This window comes from Lissotriton vulgaris, chromosome 1_1 (assembly GCF_964263255.1).
Source record: "Lissotriton vulgaris chromosome 1_1, aLisVul1.2, whole genome shotgun sequence".
NCBI classification, from domain to species: domain Eukaryota; kingdom Metazoa; phylum Chordata; class Amphibia; order Caudata; family Salamandridae; genus Lissotriton; species Lissotriton vulgaris.
In genome coordinates this window covers 1,014,287,319-1,014,304,566 of record NC_141685.1, presented here as the reverse complement: position 1 = coordinate 1,014,304,566, position 17,248 = coordinate 1,014,287,319, and the positions used below count along the sequence as shown (strand labels likewise).

General features: G+C 47.5%; 1 protein-coding gene across 1 annotated transcript in view; it reads right to left on the bottom strand.

Moving 5' to 3' along the window:
* MVB12A (multivesicular body subunit 12A) overlaps positions 1-17,248 on the bottom strand; it is an 82,302-nt gene that overhangs the window by 49,137 nt on the left and 15,917 nt on the right. The window contains exon 2 of the mRNA XM_086961450.1: positions 1,520-1,621. Within this exon, the coding sequence (XP_086817576.1) occupies positions 1,520-1,600 (81 nt within the window). The 5' untranslated portion in view covers positions 1,601-1,621. The remainder of the gene's footprint in view (positions 1-1,519; positions 1,622-17,248) is intronic.

Here is a 17,248-nt window from a genome sequence, read left to right as displayed (position 1 = left end):
ATATTTGGCTGTGTCCTAACCAGCATGCATCATCTGTGCAAAGGTTTTACTAAACTCCTCATTGGGTAAGTCTTGCACACTGTGTCCTTAAGTGTGTGGAATGACACAAAGACACACAGCAGTCAAGGACCTTATGGCCAAGCTGGTGAAGGAAAAAAATCCTCTTGCAAACTGGATCAATTTGTTTAGCTTTTCTGTCAGGAGCAGCATAAGAAAAGGTGCCGAAATTCTCCTTGATGGCCTCAATCATCTGCAGAGTCAACAATGGCCTGGGTATTTCGGGGCATATTGGCTCCAACTTCAGACTCTGTTCAGAATTGGATGGTATTTGTGATGTTGGGTCTTTAGAATGTGATCTGAGCGGATTCTCCCTGCAAAGGGGATGGCGGGAAGGTGTGAAATCCCACCTGGACCTCCTATATTTAAGCTCCCACTTTGTTTGGGACTTGCCTAAGGATGGGGACCAGGACCGTAAACGACACTTGGACCAGGAGCAACCCTGCTTTATTTGGAGAAGTATAGTTTATATTCTCACCACTGATGCCTTTGGAGGCATCAAGGAGCATTTATCACAGTATTCCAAGTTAGGTGTGCAGCCCAAACACCAAAGACAGATGCAATGTGGATCTGTGATAAACACCTGCTTTCTACTGGTGTGGAACAGTTTAAAACAGGTCATTATCAGAGAAGACATATTCCTTTCACGCTGCTATGTTTCAAATTTTGAAGTCAGTACTGATGATAAAAGGGAGCAGAGCACAGTATCCGCATCTAAGGGCGTGGAAAAAAGGAAGTGATTGGGGCTTTCAGTGGTGGCACCCATATGTAACTTTGCGGCACCAATCCTGGGGGTGGGGGTGGGTGGTGGTGGTGGTGGTGGTGGCGGTGGATCTGCCAAGGAGCAGATGGCACCGCCTGCCGGTGCATGGGAGCTGTTGCATGCAATATGTCCAGATCAAGTCTGATACCTGGAATTTCATAAAGGTGGGAATCTTTGGTTAGAAATATTCAACAGACCGCATCCTCAAGTGTTAAGATGTGGCAAGAAGCTGGTAAATGAAAGGAATAAGCATTGGTAAATTGAAAAGTTTTGTTAGCGCAACACAATATTACCAGCTAGCTCTACAAATTCTGTGGAATTTGGGACTGCTACCAGAAGCTCAATTGGCGCACATATTGTTGTATGATACAGTGACTGATCTAACACGCCGATAAACAAAAGCTTCCCATTGTATGTGTCTACTGCAGGAAGATGCGCTCTTAACGAGTTTGCCTATAACAAAAATAAATAAATAAATAATCAAGAATTCACTGGCCAATACTAAGTTATGTTATAGTTTTGGAAAACTCACTAGGTACACTCAAATTGCCTCGCATAAGGCCCACACAACAGATGTGCATTTTTCTGCATGTTACGTCAAGAATTATACCAACTGAGGTTCCACAGATTACAATCCCGAGTGAACATGTTGACTTTTAAAAGAGTCCATCAATTCACAAGTTTGGTGGACAAACGTACCACTTTGTAATCTTTGGCACACGTTGTGGAATTGGAAGTCCAAGCAATTCCAGTCAGTGGACGACTATCGGCTTCTGCCATGATTTCCAAGCAGCTTCTAACCTAAAATGAAAACACATCATTATCACTAAACAAATCAAAGCTCTGTTAGGATGCTGCTCAAGTGACAAACATGAACATTTCTTTATTGCAATGAAGAATTTGATATATATATAAATAAATAAGATATTTTGGGATGGAGGGAGGGAGGGAGGGAGTCAAATTTACTTCCTACCTTGTGTAATGCCTTTTCTGGTACAGACTCTATCTAACTACAGATTGCTCACCTTGTGAATTTCCCCAGATGCCAGACTGGATATTGAAACCTTTGTAGTAACGCCCTCCCACATCGTGCAGGTTCACATAGCATATGTTCCACCCCAGATGCGATGTCTGGGCCCCGTAGAAGGGCCAACTCTAGACGTGAAAGGCCATTTCTTTCTGTTCACTGTCAGTGCCATCAGACGTGGAGCCATCAAAATCAGATAGTTCTGTGTGCAGAACTTTAAATTGTCATCTTATTAATAGAAATGAGTCCATTCCACAGAAAGGGGAAGAGGGGGGGTTAGTGAGGAATCTGCAGTCAGATATAATGTGTACCAGAAAAGGCATCAGCGAAGTTAAGTAACTTGTTCTTCTGACAGATGCTTCTAACCGCAGATTCCTAACCTTGTGAATAGATACCACAGTAGTACATCTCCTCTGGTGTTGGGCCTGTGGAATGGCTCAGACCAGGATATCCAGCAGGACATACTGGGCAAAATGCTCACCCTGCCGAACCTGGATGGTGACGCAGTAATCCTTGTGAAAGTGCTGAGGGAAGCCTGCGAAGCAGCCTCGCAAATGTCCATAACTGGGACGCCGCCCACCAGCACAGTGGAAGCAGCCTTTGCTCTGATAGACTGAGTGTGCAAACCTTTTGGGGCTGCTTTTTGACTAGACCATAGCAGATCTTAATACATACAACAATCCATCTAGATACAGTCTTCTATTGCACTGTTTGTCCTTTCTTAGCTCCGAGGAACTGGCCATTCTGTCTATAATCTTTGGTCTGAATGACATAGAAGCTGAGCTCTCTTTTTAGAACAAGGAGATCGAGATGTTCTTCCTCCTTGGGGGGGGGTGAGGTGATGGGTAGAAATAAGGAAATATAATGGATTGCCCTATGTGGAAAAGTGCGACTACCTTTGGCAAAAATGCACCTTTTGGGCAGAGGACTAATTAGTTCGTGAAGAAAGAGGTGTATGGTGGTACCACAGACAATGCCTGGAGCTCACTCTTGTCTGGCGACGGGAAGCACTGTCTTGATGGTAAGTAAATGAACAGAAGAACTACGCTTGGGAGCGTGCACATTAAGTACAGTGTTGGCGGTATCCTGGGCCAGCCCCTTCAAAAAACACAAATCAAAACAGATGACTTGAAGAAGGATGGCTGAACAAGTAAACTGGTATACACCTGTTACAACGCAACTTTTACGACTACCTACTGTTACAACGCAACTTTTACAACGCATACCATTACAACGCATTGCGCTGGGGGGCGCTCTAGGATAGGGAATAAGTATAATTTACTATCCAACACCTTCCCTAGTGTCCACGGGGACTGGAGTTAGAATAGTAAATTATACTTACCACTATCCAGCACCTCAAAGCGCTATGCGTTGTAATGGTATGCGTTGTAATGGTCGCGTTGTAACAGTAGGTAGTCGTAATGGTATGCGTTGTAACATGGTACATCCAAGTAAACTTAAAAAGACCGAAAGGGCAGAAAGATAACCTTTAACTGTTGCCACAGCAAGGCTTTGCAGGGCTAAAGACAAACAAAAAAGCAGAACATTCGATAGTTGCGCATGCATGGGTTGGCGGTTACTAGAGAAACACTAGGCAACAAACTTCTACAAGGGTCCTGCATAAAACAATTTGGTTGATGGACACCGGTCTGCAAAGATAAAACCAACCACTTCAGGAAGGAGATCAAAGGCCATTAAGTACCATGTTCAATCTTCACACATGGAGGTGTAGTTTGTGCAGGCTTGGGTGCAATGCTAGACCCTGCTGCTTTGATAGGAGGTCCTTCTGAAGTGGCAGCTAAATTCGAGGACACATGCTCAGACGTTCTGGCTACCACTCTCTCCTCACCCAGTCTGGGGCTAGTAAGAGCCCAGTCTTTATTGATTTTTTTCAGTAGTCAGGGTAGGAGAGGTAGGGACAGAAAGGCAAACAGAAACCCAGACCCCAAGTCCAGGTGGAAGAATTCTCTGAGAGAGTAGCCTGGGTACTCCAATGAACAAAACTATTGACTGCATGCGCTGGCTGCAGTGGCAAATAGATCGAGTCAGGGTTCTTGCCATTGCTTGAAAGATGCCCTATGCCACCTCCGAGTGTAGCTGCCATTTGTGATCTGCTAGGGAATGTTAGCTGAGTTTGCCTGCCCTGGCGTTAAAATATCCTGCCAAGTGCTGGGCAATAAGGGAATGCTCTCATAGTGCAGCCACTTCCAGAGGTGTAGAGACTTGTAGCATAGGACCCATGATCCACTTGGCCCTGTCTGTTCCATTACCACATGGCAGCCATTTTGTCTGTAAGGAATTGCACCTGCTCCCCTTTGTTTAGAGGAACTCCTTCAGCCAAACAAATCACTTGAAACTACAGCAAGCTGAAGTGGAGGCAGGCTTCCACCAGAGACTAGAGCCATCTTATGTTCACCTCTCTCAAGTGACCCTCCTCAACAGCAATGCATCTGTCACAACAGTTAATTCTGGTGGGGTATGGAGAGGTGTCTACTGCTTGTCCAACTGCAGTTGAGCAGTCACCAAAATAGGCCTTTTACAATCTCCTTCTACACCTGTAGGGACTCTGACAATTCCCCTTGGTGCTGGTCCCATTGCAGACCCCCAGGATATAGCGGCATGGATTAGCAAATTTAACGGCACAAATATGGAAATCTAGCGGCACAAATATGGAAATTTAGCGTAATTTCTGCGGCACTTTATTTTACTCCTAATCATTCATTTTCAGCTTTAAAACAATGAAAACTGTTTTAGCAGAGTATTTCACTTTGAAATAGGCTCTAATGTGAAGTAATTTCTTTTGATGTCCCTTCCACTACCCCAAGCATTTTAGTGAATGGACGCCCATGCTCTAGTTGGCAATGCCTCACCTTCCATGTCCAATGTGCCTATATTTAAAATATATATTGATGCATTGAGACAACCCATACTTTCATATATTAAAGCAACTTCTGAATTTGAAAGGTTTATTCTGTCCTACACGGAGACGGGCAGCTAAGCTTAGGTTCACCTTACTGGATGTGGCCGAAATGGGATTACTGAAATGACAGTAAAACCCTGTATCTTGTTTTTAATGACAGAACAAACCGCTGCCTTTTGACTCAGGTTGGCAGATTGCAAACGGCAATGGTCCTTGAGGTCGTTTGAACTGCAAAACAACTGTTGGTAACTCACATCCTGCGGTAGATTTAAAATGTTTAGAAGCTGTGCGCCCTGGTGTAATAATGCATCTCTTCTTTCGACATCCACAGACGTCCAGGCTTACTCATGGGCATACTTGGCATACTCATATGCCACTGCGTTGTGCAGTTCCTGGCATGTAGATTCTAAGAGGCTTGATGGCACACGAGTTGTGCTGACAAGCCATAATCTGCAAATGAGGCCACACTCCCCACCTCCTTCATTTTCGCTGGCACTTATGTAAAAATCGCTGCATTTTTTAAAAAGTGCAGATTTTGCTGCAAACTCCGAAATCCTGGAGGGTCGGACTGAGACTTCAGATCTCACTGCAGAGCCTGCGTGGGCCAACTGATGTGGTCCACAAACAGGATGCACGGGCCAATAGGCCCAAAAGCCAAACTTGCTCTCACTGAGACCGAGGTCTAGGGTTGAAACATCACAATCATAGCCCAAACTGGACTTGCTGAATCGCAGAGATGGCCCAAAGGAGCACTGTCTCCATGGTGTCTCCAAGCATCTGTGAAAGAGTCAGGTGTGACTTTGGCATGTTGACTGAAAAGATCAAAGATGTCAACAGTTCAGCTGTCAACTGGGAGGCGGTTTATAACTGCTTGAGGCGAATCCACCTTTAGTAGCCTGTTGTCGTGGTATTGGAAGACTGGTATTCTCATCTTCCATAGATGGCTGCAACCACCACCATCACCTTTGTCAATACCAGAGGTGCGCTGGTAAGGTCAAAGGGGAGCACAGAGTATTGAAATTATCCTACCTAAAACCGCAGGTGTGTGTGGGACCATAGGACGGGAATGTGAAAATATGTGTCCTGCAAGTCTAGCGCCACCATCCAGTCACCTGGATCCAGAGCAGACAGAACTTGGGTCGCAGTGACCATCTTGAACTTGTCCTTCTTGAGAAAGAAGTTTAGAGGGCAAGATCAAGGATAGGGCGGAGGCCTCAGTCTTTTTTCTACACCAGGAAACAGCAAGAGTAACAACCAGTCATGATCTCCAATTCCGACTTTACAGCTTCCTTGCCCAAGAGAGTCTGAACTTCTCAGAGTATGAACATGTGGTCCTCTGGGAGGTGTTGCGGTGTGAGAGGCATGTCCGGAGGATATGAAGGGAAGGGAGACTCAGTGTTCCACGATCTGGAGTACCCATTAGTCTGAGATGATACCTCTCCTTCTGGGGAAGGTGACTTGACCTCCTACTGGGCAACTGTGTGCCACCAAGGTGAAATGTAAATGTTTTTGGGGTGATTGCAGGAGGTGTGGCTGGGGTTTAAGTTGCCCCTGGGGGGTGTAGATGCTGTTGGCCTGCTCCCCAGCCTCTACCCTAAAGGGATAGGGAGGCTTGTTGTTGCTGAGGCAAGTATTGAGGTTGCCTCTGCAGATATCCCCTATCAAGGGCTTGAAAGGGGCATTATTGTTGGAGGAACTGCTGAGCTAGGTCCAGAGTGCGGACAATGGCTTTGCTTTCCTTAAATTTCTCTAAGACTAAGTAAGCCCTACCCAGGCAGTTGTCCATGTCCAGACCTGAGCAGGTGGTATACTTTAGTGTGTCTTGACCATCTAAGATTAGGCATTGTAGGGTTGACCTATCTCTTCTAGGACAGCTAGTAAGACATCCGCCCCCCTGTTCCTCAATGTGTATGAGTACCTGCTCAGGAGGCGGGAAACGGCCACTACAATGGGCCGTTTCCACGCAAACCTTTACCACGAATGCATTACAAAGCATGCGTGGGTACCACGACAGCCTTTACCACGCATACCTTTACTACGAGATACGGATTATTTCTTTTTATCCACTGCTTCCTTAGTCTGGGCTTCGGCCCATATATTCCAGAGGATCTCATCCGACCACGCCCCAATTGTTCTAGAAGTTGCGTCAATAGGTCTCAATGTTAAACCTAGAGGTTTTACTTTTGATCGGAAGCTCTGTTTAGATGAGTATTTCAGAGAGCATATATTTAGCTGGATCAAGGAATATTTTTGCTAATAACAGACAATCTGCCCATCTAGCAATTATTTGGGATGCCTTTAGGGGCGAAGTATTAAGCATGGGTCTATTTCATCAAAAAAATATTAAATTAGAGATGCAGCAATTATATTCAGATTTAAGACTGGCAGAGCAAAAATTGACTCAAGGGATATCACAGGGAGGGAATATTTCGGAGTGAGAGTATGCAACTGCTAGATGTCTGTGAGAAAGTGAGTTTAAGTTGCCGTGCCCCCCCCCCCCACCCCTCCCACTTTTTGCCTGATACACTTTTCCTTGGTGTGCCCTGGGTCCCTGCCAATCAGGTACCCAGGGACTGTGTTCCTTCCCTAAAAACTGTACTAAAGCCTAAACCCAATTGGCATCTCTGGCCACATGTCAGCCCCTAGTAAATCCCCTAGTAAATGGTACCCTAGGCACCCAGGGGATTGTGACCAGAGAAGACCACTAAGGGCTGCAGCACTTATTGTGCCACCCTTAGGGGCCCTGTACCCTGACACACACACACACAGGTGCATGAGCCCTGTGCCCCTAGAGTACCCAGGGCCATTCCTGGGCACTGTAAGTGCAGTGATGCCATTAAGAGTATATGGTGCTGGGAGGCAGTCATTACGAACTCCACAGCACCATAATGGCTACACTGAAGGCTGACAAGTTTGATATCAAACTTCTCAGCACATTAAACCCACACTGATGCCAGTGTGGGATTTAATGTAAAATGCACTACAGAGGGCATCTTAGAGATGCCCCCTGAAATGTAACCTACAATCCACATCTTGTCTGAGAGCCTGCCTCAGCTGCCACACAGCATACATGTTGCTGGACCCCTGGGTGGAGAGCCCCCGCTCTCCTGGGCCTGCAACAATGCACATCCTGGGACCAGGTGCCAAGCCTCCTCCCCCAGGATGGGCAGGCGAAGCTTCAAAGGCATTCCGCCTTTGTGAGCTTCTCCAGACCATTTGCTGTACTAAGCAACTGGCCCCCACCAGTTCTGACCCCCACTCTGGCGGGAAGACTGGCGGGAAACCCTACGTCAGAAAGGGGGGGGGTGCCAGCCTGTGCCAACTCCACCCCTCAGTTCGGAGAGGAGAGGTGATGCACGACCCCGGGCTCCGGCCATCTTGAAGATGGGGAGCCCTGCCCAATCACAGCTAGGCTCCTGCCCCCCTCCCACAGGAGAGAAGCAGGCTAGGGGGTGTACCCACCCCAGGACAGGGACCCATTTGTCCCTGCCCTTGCCCTAACTGTAACGCCCCTAAATTTAGTATTTAGGGGCACCCTGAACCTTCTTCCTCAGATCCAGTTTACGAAACAAGAAAGAAGATCAAGGAACATGAAGACCTGCCATGCAGCTGTTAAAAAGAGGAAGACACCAACTGATTTGGCCCCAGCCCTACCAGCCTGTCGACCCTCGAACCTGCTCCTGCTAAACCCCGGCATCTTCAGTAGTCAGCAACCTCAGGACCCGACTGCCTTGTGACTTCGACAACCTGGGTCTCCCACGAGCAGTGGTACTGCTCAAGCAAGTAACAAGCCCCTGGCATCAGCCCCGAACCACAAACCCTGCACACGCCTAGCCTGTGCTGGAGTTAATCAAGACCCCGAGGAGGTCCCCCCGGCGATTCTGACCTGAATCCAGTGCCCAAGGACCCCCCTCAACGACCCAGTCGACGCCTGCAGCCTCAGGACAAGGGACCCCTCCAACCGCGACCAGCAGGGGGTAAGATTTCCGACCTCAAAAAAGATACCCGTGCACCCGGCGCCCCACGGCCCCCTATGACTAAACTCCTGGGTGCCTACCTATCCTCCAAGATCCCAACTTACCCCTCGAGATGTTGGTCACACCAGAAGATCCTCTGTCTCCGAGCCTGCAGCCTTTGTTCCCTTTTCAAGATATCCATTGAATAACATTGAGCGCCCAACGGCTCAAAAGCACTGTAACGGGGCCGGGTCGGGTTACCGAGAGGACTGGTGGATCCCTGATTGTGCCCCTTCTACTCCGCAGACTACAACTCCAAGGGGCGACTGGGACGTGGAGCAAACCGAAGAAACGTCCACAGCCCCCTTTAAGTGGGCGTATGATGACTTCCAGGAGGACCCGCCTACCACTGACGTCGACGATCCTGGATGGGTGAAAACAGGGGAAGCCCTGTACGCGGCGTGTGACGTCATCGGCGAGCCGAGGGACAGAGAACGCGAGGAGCACCGAACGGAGGAAGAAGACGAAGGAGAAAACGGAAGGCGAAAAGAAGAAGGAAAGCCAGGAGGCCAACGACCCTGTGCTCCGCCGTGCCACGCTCCAGAGGGAGGAGTGTGGCTTAGCCAGGTACGGCGGCGTTGGGCGGCTTGGGTGGGGAGAAAGAGTGCCCCGTGTGAATAGTGTACAAAGCCCCTGTGTGTGCCTAACCTCTGTGTTTCCCGTTCCCTCCCTTTACCTCATACCCGTACCCGAACCGCACCTACCCCGCAGTTCCTCACTCTTCCCTCCCGTATGTTCACCGAATCACTAGCGTGTTTGTAATATACACCGGTGTCCCTCACAACCACGGGAAACCCTTGGGTGCAGACGCTTGTCAGGCAAAACGACTAACGGCCTCCCTCTGTCCATTTTCTCTCTTCCATGTGGCTGCACCGGGGAGAGTAGCGCCGGGGACTGTGCCTTGCCTGAAGTATCTGCAACACTGCTTCCCAAGAAGAAACCACTCATCCTGCACCTCCCCCTGAACACTGGGGTCTTTCCATAACTGTTGCCCTGCGTGCCCCGAAGACCACCACCACGGATAAAATAGAGTTTTCGAGGGAGAGACTAACGTTCCGTACAAGACGCACCTTAAAAATAAAACAGAGTTTAAAAAGATATACGGGTCAAGTGTCTGTTGAGCCATCTGTTGTCACCACCGAAAGCGTCCCAAGCCCCCCTACCCCGGCTACAAGCACCCTGAACCCAGACGCCCGATTGCCCCTGGCAGTGCAACCTTTGTCCTTATCTACTTCCCCATTTGCCCTGAGCAAGTGACCAGGAGCCCAGCTCCCACAGCTGTGTGGCCTGCTAGCCAGCAGCCACCAACCGAAGGCCCCTTGCCTCGCATTGGAGAACATTGGGCCTAACTACCTCTGCACCCTGCTGCCCCTGTGACGCTGCGCTGAGGGAGTACCAACTGTACCTACCTGACCCTGGGGGACCCCTGAGTCTATGCCCAGAACCTTAACTTCACCAGTCGAGTACTCACCTGAAAACAGATGACTCAATCAATCAAATAAGCTTTATTCGATAGCAAGTATCATAAAAGCATTACAGAATCATAAAAGGAGTATAAAATTTGACAATACATAAAAATTTTAAAAGATTAAAAACAGAAATTTAAAACATACTTTGATTCACTTTCCTTCCATATGATAACATGGACTGGTTTGACTCAAAAAATCTTCTAAGTATGAAGTTTTGAAACCTTAAAATATTCATCTAAAATCAGCCGAATTCCGAAGTACTCACCTGTGATCAGGAGAGAAGCCAGTACTGTACCTTGTAGCCCAGTACTGAACCGCAAAAGTTATCCTAACCGGGTTTACTAGTAACCTGAATTTTCTCTATAGGAATCCATTGTCTGCTTTTCTATGAAATTTCTTCTGTCTACTTTTGATAACTTGGCATATTCCTTAAAAATCGTACATACTACTGAAACGTAATTACTTACCTGTCTTAGGTAGAGATCCCAGTGCTGGACCTAGGAGCCCAGTACTGGATTACAAAAGTAAGGAGAACGTACTTTACCTGTAACCTGAATTTTCTCCCATTGGATAACATTGCTACATTTTCACTGAAAAGTTTCTAAGTGTGAACTTTTGAAATACCTTTATATTCTTTAAAAATCATTGCAATAACTAAAATGTTTTTACTAAACTGTTTTCAGCTTAGACCCCAGGACTGAATCTAGGATACAGTCCTGGAATTACAAAAGTAATCTATAAAGTAATCAGCTGCATTTATGTAGAAAAATCCATTGAGCTCAATGTTAAATTGTGTTTATAATTGTGTTGCCTACTGCAATCAGTGTACCTATTGTGTTTACAAAGTTTATTGCTTCTTTGCAAAGTAATTACCTGAGAGTGCTCATATTGCAAAAAGCATATTTTGATACCTGTTGGTTCTAAAAATAAAACAACTATGTCTTTTGATATAAAAACAATTGGCCTAGAGTTCAGTTCTTGAGTGTGTGAAACCTTTTGCTGACTGAGGGAGAACAACAAATGCTTTACACTGTCCTCTGGTACTGCCTTACTGCTCGACCAAGCTACCACTTTAGAGAGTAAGGTCACACCTGACTTTAACATCTGTTATACCTCTGGGGATTGTGGACTCTATACACACTGTACCTTACTTTGGTCCAGTACATATAGAGCCACTTTCTCACAATGTTGGGCTAAAATAAATGGGGTGTGGAATTTGGAGAATGCGAGAAAATATTTGGTTAATAAAAGACAATGCCATGACTATGGGGAAGCAGTTGGTAGGGGCCTTGCATTACGATTGCACATGAAAGAAGCCTCCCGTCGTATTTTGGTCTAAAGGATAATTTAGGTGTATTGTGTCATGATCCACAAGGGATTTTGACAATCTTCCAAAAGTTTTATACGGAATTGTATACACATCAGGAAGTGGCAGATTTGGGCAATAACACTTTTATGTGGGTGGGGAGGGGGGGGGGGTGGGGGGAATTATACCACTGCTTGATCCAAGCAAGGTGGAACAATTGGATAGTCCAATCTCCATGGAAGAGTTAGAAATGGCAGTCAATAGTTTGGCGATGGGGAAAGCTGCAGGACCCGATAATCTTCCGGGGAGATTGATAAGATATTTTTTCAGCTTAAGGGTGAAACACTGGCTACTTTTAGGGCTGCACAGGATGGGCAAGCTCCTAAATCATGGAATGAAGCTACCAGTGTGGTCTTCAGCAAGAAGGGTGAAGACCCGGAATTGCCTGGATCGTACCGCCAGATTACTTTGTTTAACTGCGATGGCAAAATATACTGAAAAATTTTGGCCAACCGCTCGTCAAACGTTATCAGTCCATTAGTTTAATTAAATCAGCATGGGTTTATACCTGGGGGCAGGGGTAATTATAAGAAGTGGGGGCTGGGGGTCATGTAAGGGTACAGGGGAGTGGTATAACCTTTACCAAGAGTATGACTTTACCATGCATAAATTTACAACGAAAATCGTAAATCTATGCGTGGTAAAGGAATATTTGTGGTAAAGGTTATGCGTGGAAAAAGCATTCCGTTGTAACGCATGCGTGGTAAAGGCATGCGTTGCAACGGAATGCGTTGTAATGACATACAACCCAGGAGGCATAAGGTTTTGACTATTTGGAGCATAAGGGTAGTGCTGGAAAAGACCCTTTTTACAGCAGTTTCAATTTGTTTGGATTCCTTGTCTGGTGGAGTGGTTGGGAGAAAATTGGAGTTGAGGGGGCTGGAGGATGCTTGTACCACCAAGCCTTCTATTGTGGGGTGCTGAAGTAGAAAGTCAGAGTCTCCAGGGGCAGTTCTATGCCATCTCGCCACAAGCTGTTGAATTGACGGCAGCAACCTGGTTTTGCCCGGGTGCCTGCCAGAACATCACTGACAGCCTCATTAAAAGCTAGCAAGGGTTCTTGGCTGTTCTAGATTAAGTACCTCAGTTAGCACGAAAGGAGGGATAAGGACTACCATCACCCCACTGATCAGGAGACAAAGTCTTCAGTACCATACCCTGGTATGGGGCAGATAACCCAAGGTCTGGTGAAGTCTCTAGGTCAATCACATCCTGATGGTCTGCAAAGACCTCCTTCATAGACCGTCCCCTTCATAGTCGTCATCATCATCATATAGTTAGAATGCTTTTGAGTTAAAATCGGCATGGTGCTGAGATTCAGAGAGTAGGGGCTGAGCTTATGGATCCAACATAACTATTGTATCTGGTACCAGTGTTAAAAACTCTGGCCAATTGTATTGGTAGTCTCACTGAGTCTAGGAGCCGGAGGCACCTAGGCTCGTAGTAGGAGACGACTTTGGTTGGCACCATCAGGGACGGAGCCGCCGGTGTGGGTCCGACTGGCAGCCTGAAGCCGATCTGGTGCGGTACCAAAGATTTTGGTTATGACCTCTCGCAGCTGATCATCTTGTCTGCTGATGCTGTCGACTGGTGAAGAGGTTGAGTAGCAGCACTTCAAGAGTTCATTCCATGAAATGGCTCTGCAGCCTGGAGGTACCTAGGCGTTGTGTGTCTCTGAACGGTACAAGCGGTGGGACATCAGGAATCCATGTTGGAGTTTTTCTCTTTCTTTTTTTCATAACAAATTTGACGGAGTTTTGCAATATCTGAAGGCCCAACTGGCCCATGTACATACATAGGAGGTTGCTATATAAACTTCGGTGAACAGTTAATAAACAAAAACGTGCTCAGTCCTTCCCAGATACACCACCACAACAAATAAGACTCATATTCAAGTACAACATTAGACCCCAGCCTCTGATTCTCGCACTGCAAACCCATAATCCTGCATCTCAGCTTCCAGTTGGGATTCAAGAGTGCATACTGGGGCCAAAATGATACCTCTATAATCGGTCCATCGCTTCCATACCTTTGGATGCTTGTATGGACATCCCCATGCCTGGACCACTGCCACCTCAAGACCCAAACAATGATCCATCCCTTTTTTCCATGCCCCTACTGATTTAGGTGAGGAGGCCTTCCACATTCTGGCGAGATCTCTTTTCGCCAAGGTAAGTCCCAAAAACATTAGGTTCTACTGATTACCCCCTGTGTCTTCTGCACTTTTAAGAAGTTTCAGTTTAGGGGCTAAGGGAGTCTCACAGGAGAGGAGCTCTCTGAGACAAGATGTCACCCCCTGCCAAACACGCATCAAAGATGCACAGCTCCACACCGTATGAAGAAATATGCCCTTCTCTGACTCAACACAGGCACATAGGGGATCCAATCATTAGCATGAAGGTGGTGCTTAGTATAGTAGGCTCTATGTAGATATTTGAACTGAATCAGGCGGAGTCGGATGATATCACTGCCCCGCGAGGGGCTGCCAGGGCCTCTGTCCAGTGATAGTCATACAAGTTTTCAATGGCGGCCACTCTCAAGGCAGGCAGCGTGGTGGAGCTGTTCTAAATCAACTTCTGGTATGCGTTCATGATTTTATGGGAGTCTAAGTCCCCCATTAGCAAATTGCCGTCTAAACTCGGGCCGAGCTGCAAATATTGGTTGAATTGGCTACGATGTAACTGGTAGCAGCCTTGCATTTCTTGAAATGATTTTAACACAGTGCCTCGCATATCATCCCCTAATATGGAAATTCCTATAATGTCTCACTTCTGAAAACCTCTGAATAGTGCCACCAGCCGAAGGAAGATGCCCTGCCACAATGGTGTCAACTGAGTCAATCCACCCCACCACCCCAGTCGTCAGAGGGAATATCACCACACTTGTATAACTACCCGAGTTGCTGGGGGAAGAAATCGCTCCCCCTGTCTATTATAGAGGAGATCCAGTAAGGGCGTATCTTCCATCGCACCCACCTGTCCGTTGCACAATAGATGAGAGGCCACATAGTAAAACTGCATGTCAGCTGCAGCAATGCCCCCACAGTATGAAGACTGAACAAAAGTCTGGGGAGCTATACACATCGCTCCATCCCCCCTCCCCCTTACCTCACAGAAACTGTTTCAGTCCTGCATTAACCGGACGAAACCAGGACAAATGGATTAGAGTTGATATAGCATTCAAGGCAGAGGGACCATTTTGAAGATGGCAACACTATGGGCCAACGATAATGGTTGGTCCATGGAAATGGAGACTTCTAAATATATGAAACCCATGGCAGCTATCTTCAGCCCCATTGCCCACTCCAGGTCTCCAGCAAACCTCCCCCCCACCCCCGGGAAAACTGCTGATTTCCCAACATTCATGTATAGCCCATATTCTGTAAGATGCAGGGCCCCGAGACTGCTAGATCGGTTATAAAAAATAAAACATAAACTGCGTATAGGGCTATCCTATCGGACAGCGCTGCAGAACATTCAAAACCCCGCACCTGGGTGTCCACTCTCACTCATGGACCATGGCCAGAGCAAATAACAGTGGGCATCCCTGCCTTGTCCTTCTGCAGATCTGAAAAGGGTCAGAGATTGCGCTCGCAACGTGGACCATGGCGGTGAAATCGGTGTACAATGGGCAAAAATAAGACCGTAATCCTGGGCCCAGACTTATGCATTTGAGAAGAGTAAATACTCCCAACTGACAGAATTGAGTGCTTTAGCTATGTCTGCTAGAAGCACAGCAGCCGGTCTCCCAATGCGGACCACCATGGCATGGGTGTTGTATACTCTCCTGATTTTGTGGTGCATGGCACGGTGGGGAATAAAGCCAGCCTGGTCCGGATGGATCAGATCTGGCATATGTTAAATTAATCTATTGGTAAGGGTCTTGGCAAGGAGCTTTACCTCTATGTTGAAGAGACAAATTGGACGGTACGAGGAGTGTTCTTCGGCATGGATGGCCCGGTTTAAGGAAGACAACAATCTCAGCATGCCGCCAATCCGGCGGAAGCAACACGTTCTCAAGTGAGGAGTGCATCGCCCCTAATAAGTGTGTCTTTAGTTGCGGCATATAGGAGTGAAAGTACTCACTTTGGAAACCATTTGGCCCCAGTGCGCGTCCAGTCCGTAGCTCCGCCAGGGCCTGTAAAAGATCCTATTCAGTGATCATGTCATTTATTGGGTTTGCGCTGCATCTATCAGAGGCCGTGGAGGCAAAGTTTCAATGAACTCTATTACTTGGTCCATGTCAATTGCTTCCCTTTGGGCTTATACAGTTTTAAAATACGCTGCAAAACTTTGGCCCACTTCACTCGGATCTGATAGCAGCCTCCCTGGGTATCTGCGTGGTCCCTCAAGGCTCCTCCCTCTCCCCACTGCTCTTTAATCTTTACATCCGCCCTCTTATCTCTTCTCTTCTCGAGCTGGGGGTCTCTGTGTACAACTACGCAGATGACCTCCAGCTCGTCTTTGACCTTTCATCCCCTTCTGACTCCCTTCCCAAGTTCTGTTCCACTTTAGTTTTTATTTCTCAGTGGATGAGCTTCAATCATTTGAAGCTCAATCCGGACAAAACAGAGCTTGTCCTCACTGGTGGTCCCTCCAACCCTTGGTCCCCGGCACACTGGCCCCTTTCCTTTGGTCCCCCTCCCTCACCAGTTTCTTCTGTTCGGACCCTGGGCATCAAGGTCAGCGACGATCTGTCCATGCATGCCCAAATTAGCTCCGTTGTGTCTTCTTGTTTCTTGTCCCTTCGTTTAATCCATAAGATTTCCCGTTTTTTTTCTGTAGATGCCCTCAAAACCATAGTCATGGCCCTCATCACCTCTCGCCTGGACTATGGGAACGGCCTGTACGTAGGCATCCCTGCCTACGAAACCCGCCGCCTCCAAGCCATTCAAAACCAGGCGGCGCGCCTCATCCTCCGCCTTCCCAAATCTTCTCACATCACCCCTGCACTCAAGTCCCTTCACTGGCTCCCGGTTCATTTCAGATCCTACTTCAAACTAGCCTGTTTGGCCTTTCGGGCGCACGCTCGTTCCGCCCCACATTTCATCAATTCTCTTATCACCTCTCACGCCCCCAGCCGCACTCTCCGCTCCTCATCACTTTCTCTCCTCCACGTCCCCCGTTTCCGTAAATCACGCACAGGGGGCACCCGATTCTCGGTTCTGGCCCCCCGGTTTTGGAATAGTCTTCCTCTTTCCATCCGTTCTATCCCTATCTACACCCACTTTCGTAAGGCCCTCAAAACTTTTCTTTTTTCTCAGGCATTCCCCAGCTAGTCCCTTGGGTTCCCTCTGTGAGTCTTGATGAGTCCTCAGCGCCAGGAAGCCGCTTGGCCGCAGTGCGCTTAACCAAGTTTCTTTTTCATTTCATTCATCTCGGATCACGGGCACTTTAGAAACTGCATGGGGTGCCTGACACAGCCTACGCAATAGCCTACTTGATTGGTCACCCCACTGATATATGCAGCCTTGGGCCACCTGCCACACTTGTTTGGCATCATCTAGGAATGTCTGTTGGTACAGCTGTTGGGTCAAACATAACTGAGGGTGCGCTACTCCAACATCCTTCCCACTGCTACAAAACTGGGGCAACCCTACTTCACCATCCCTCCAATGGCTACGGAATTTT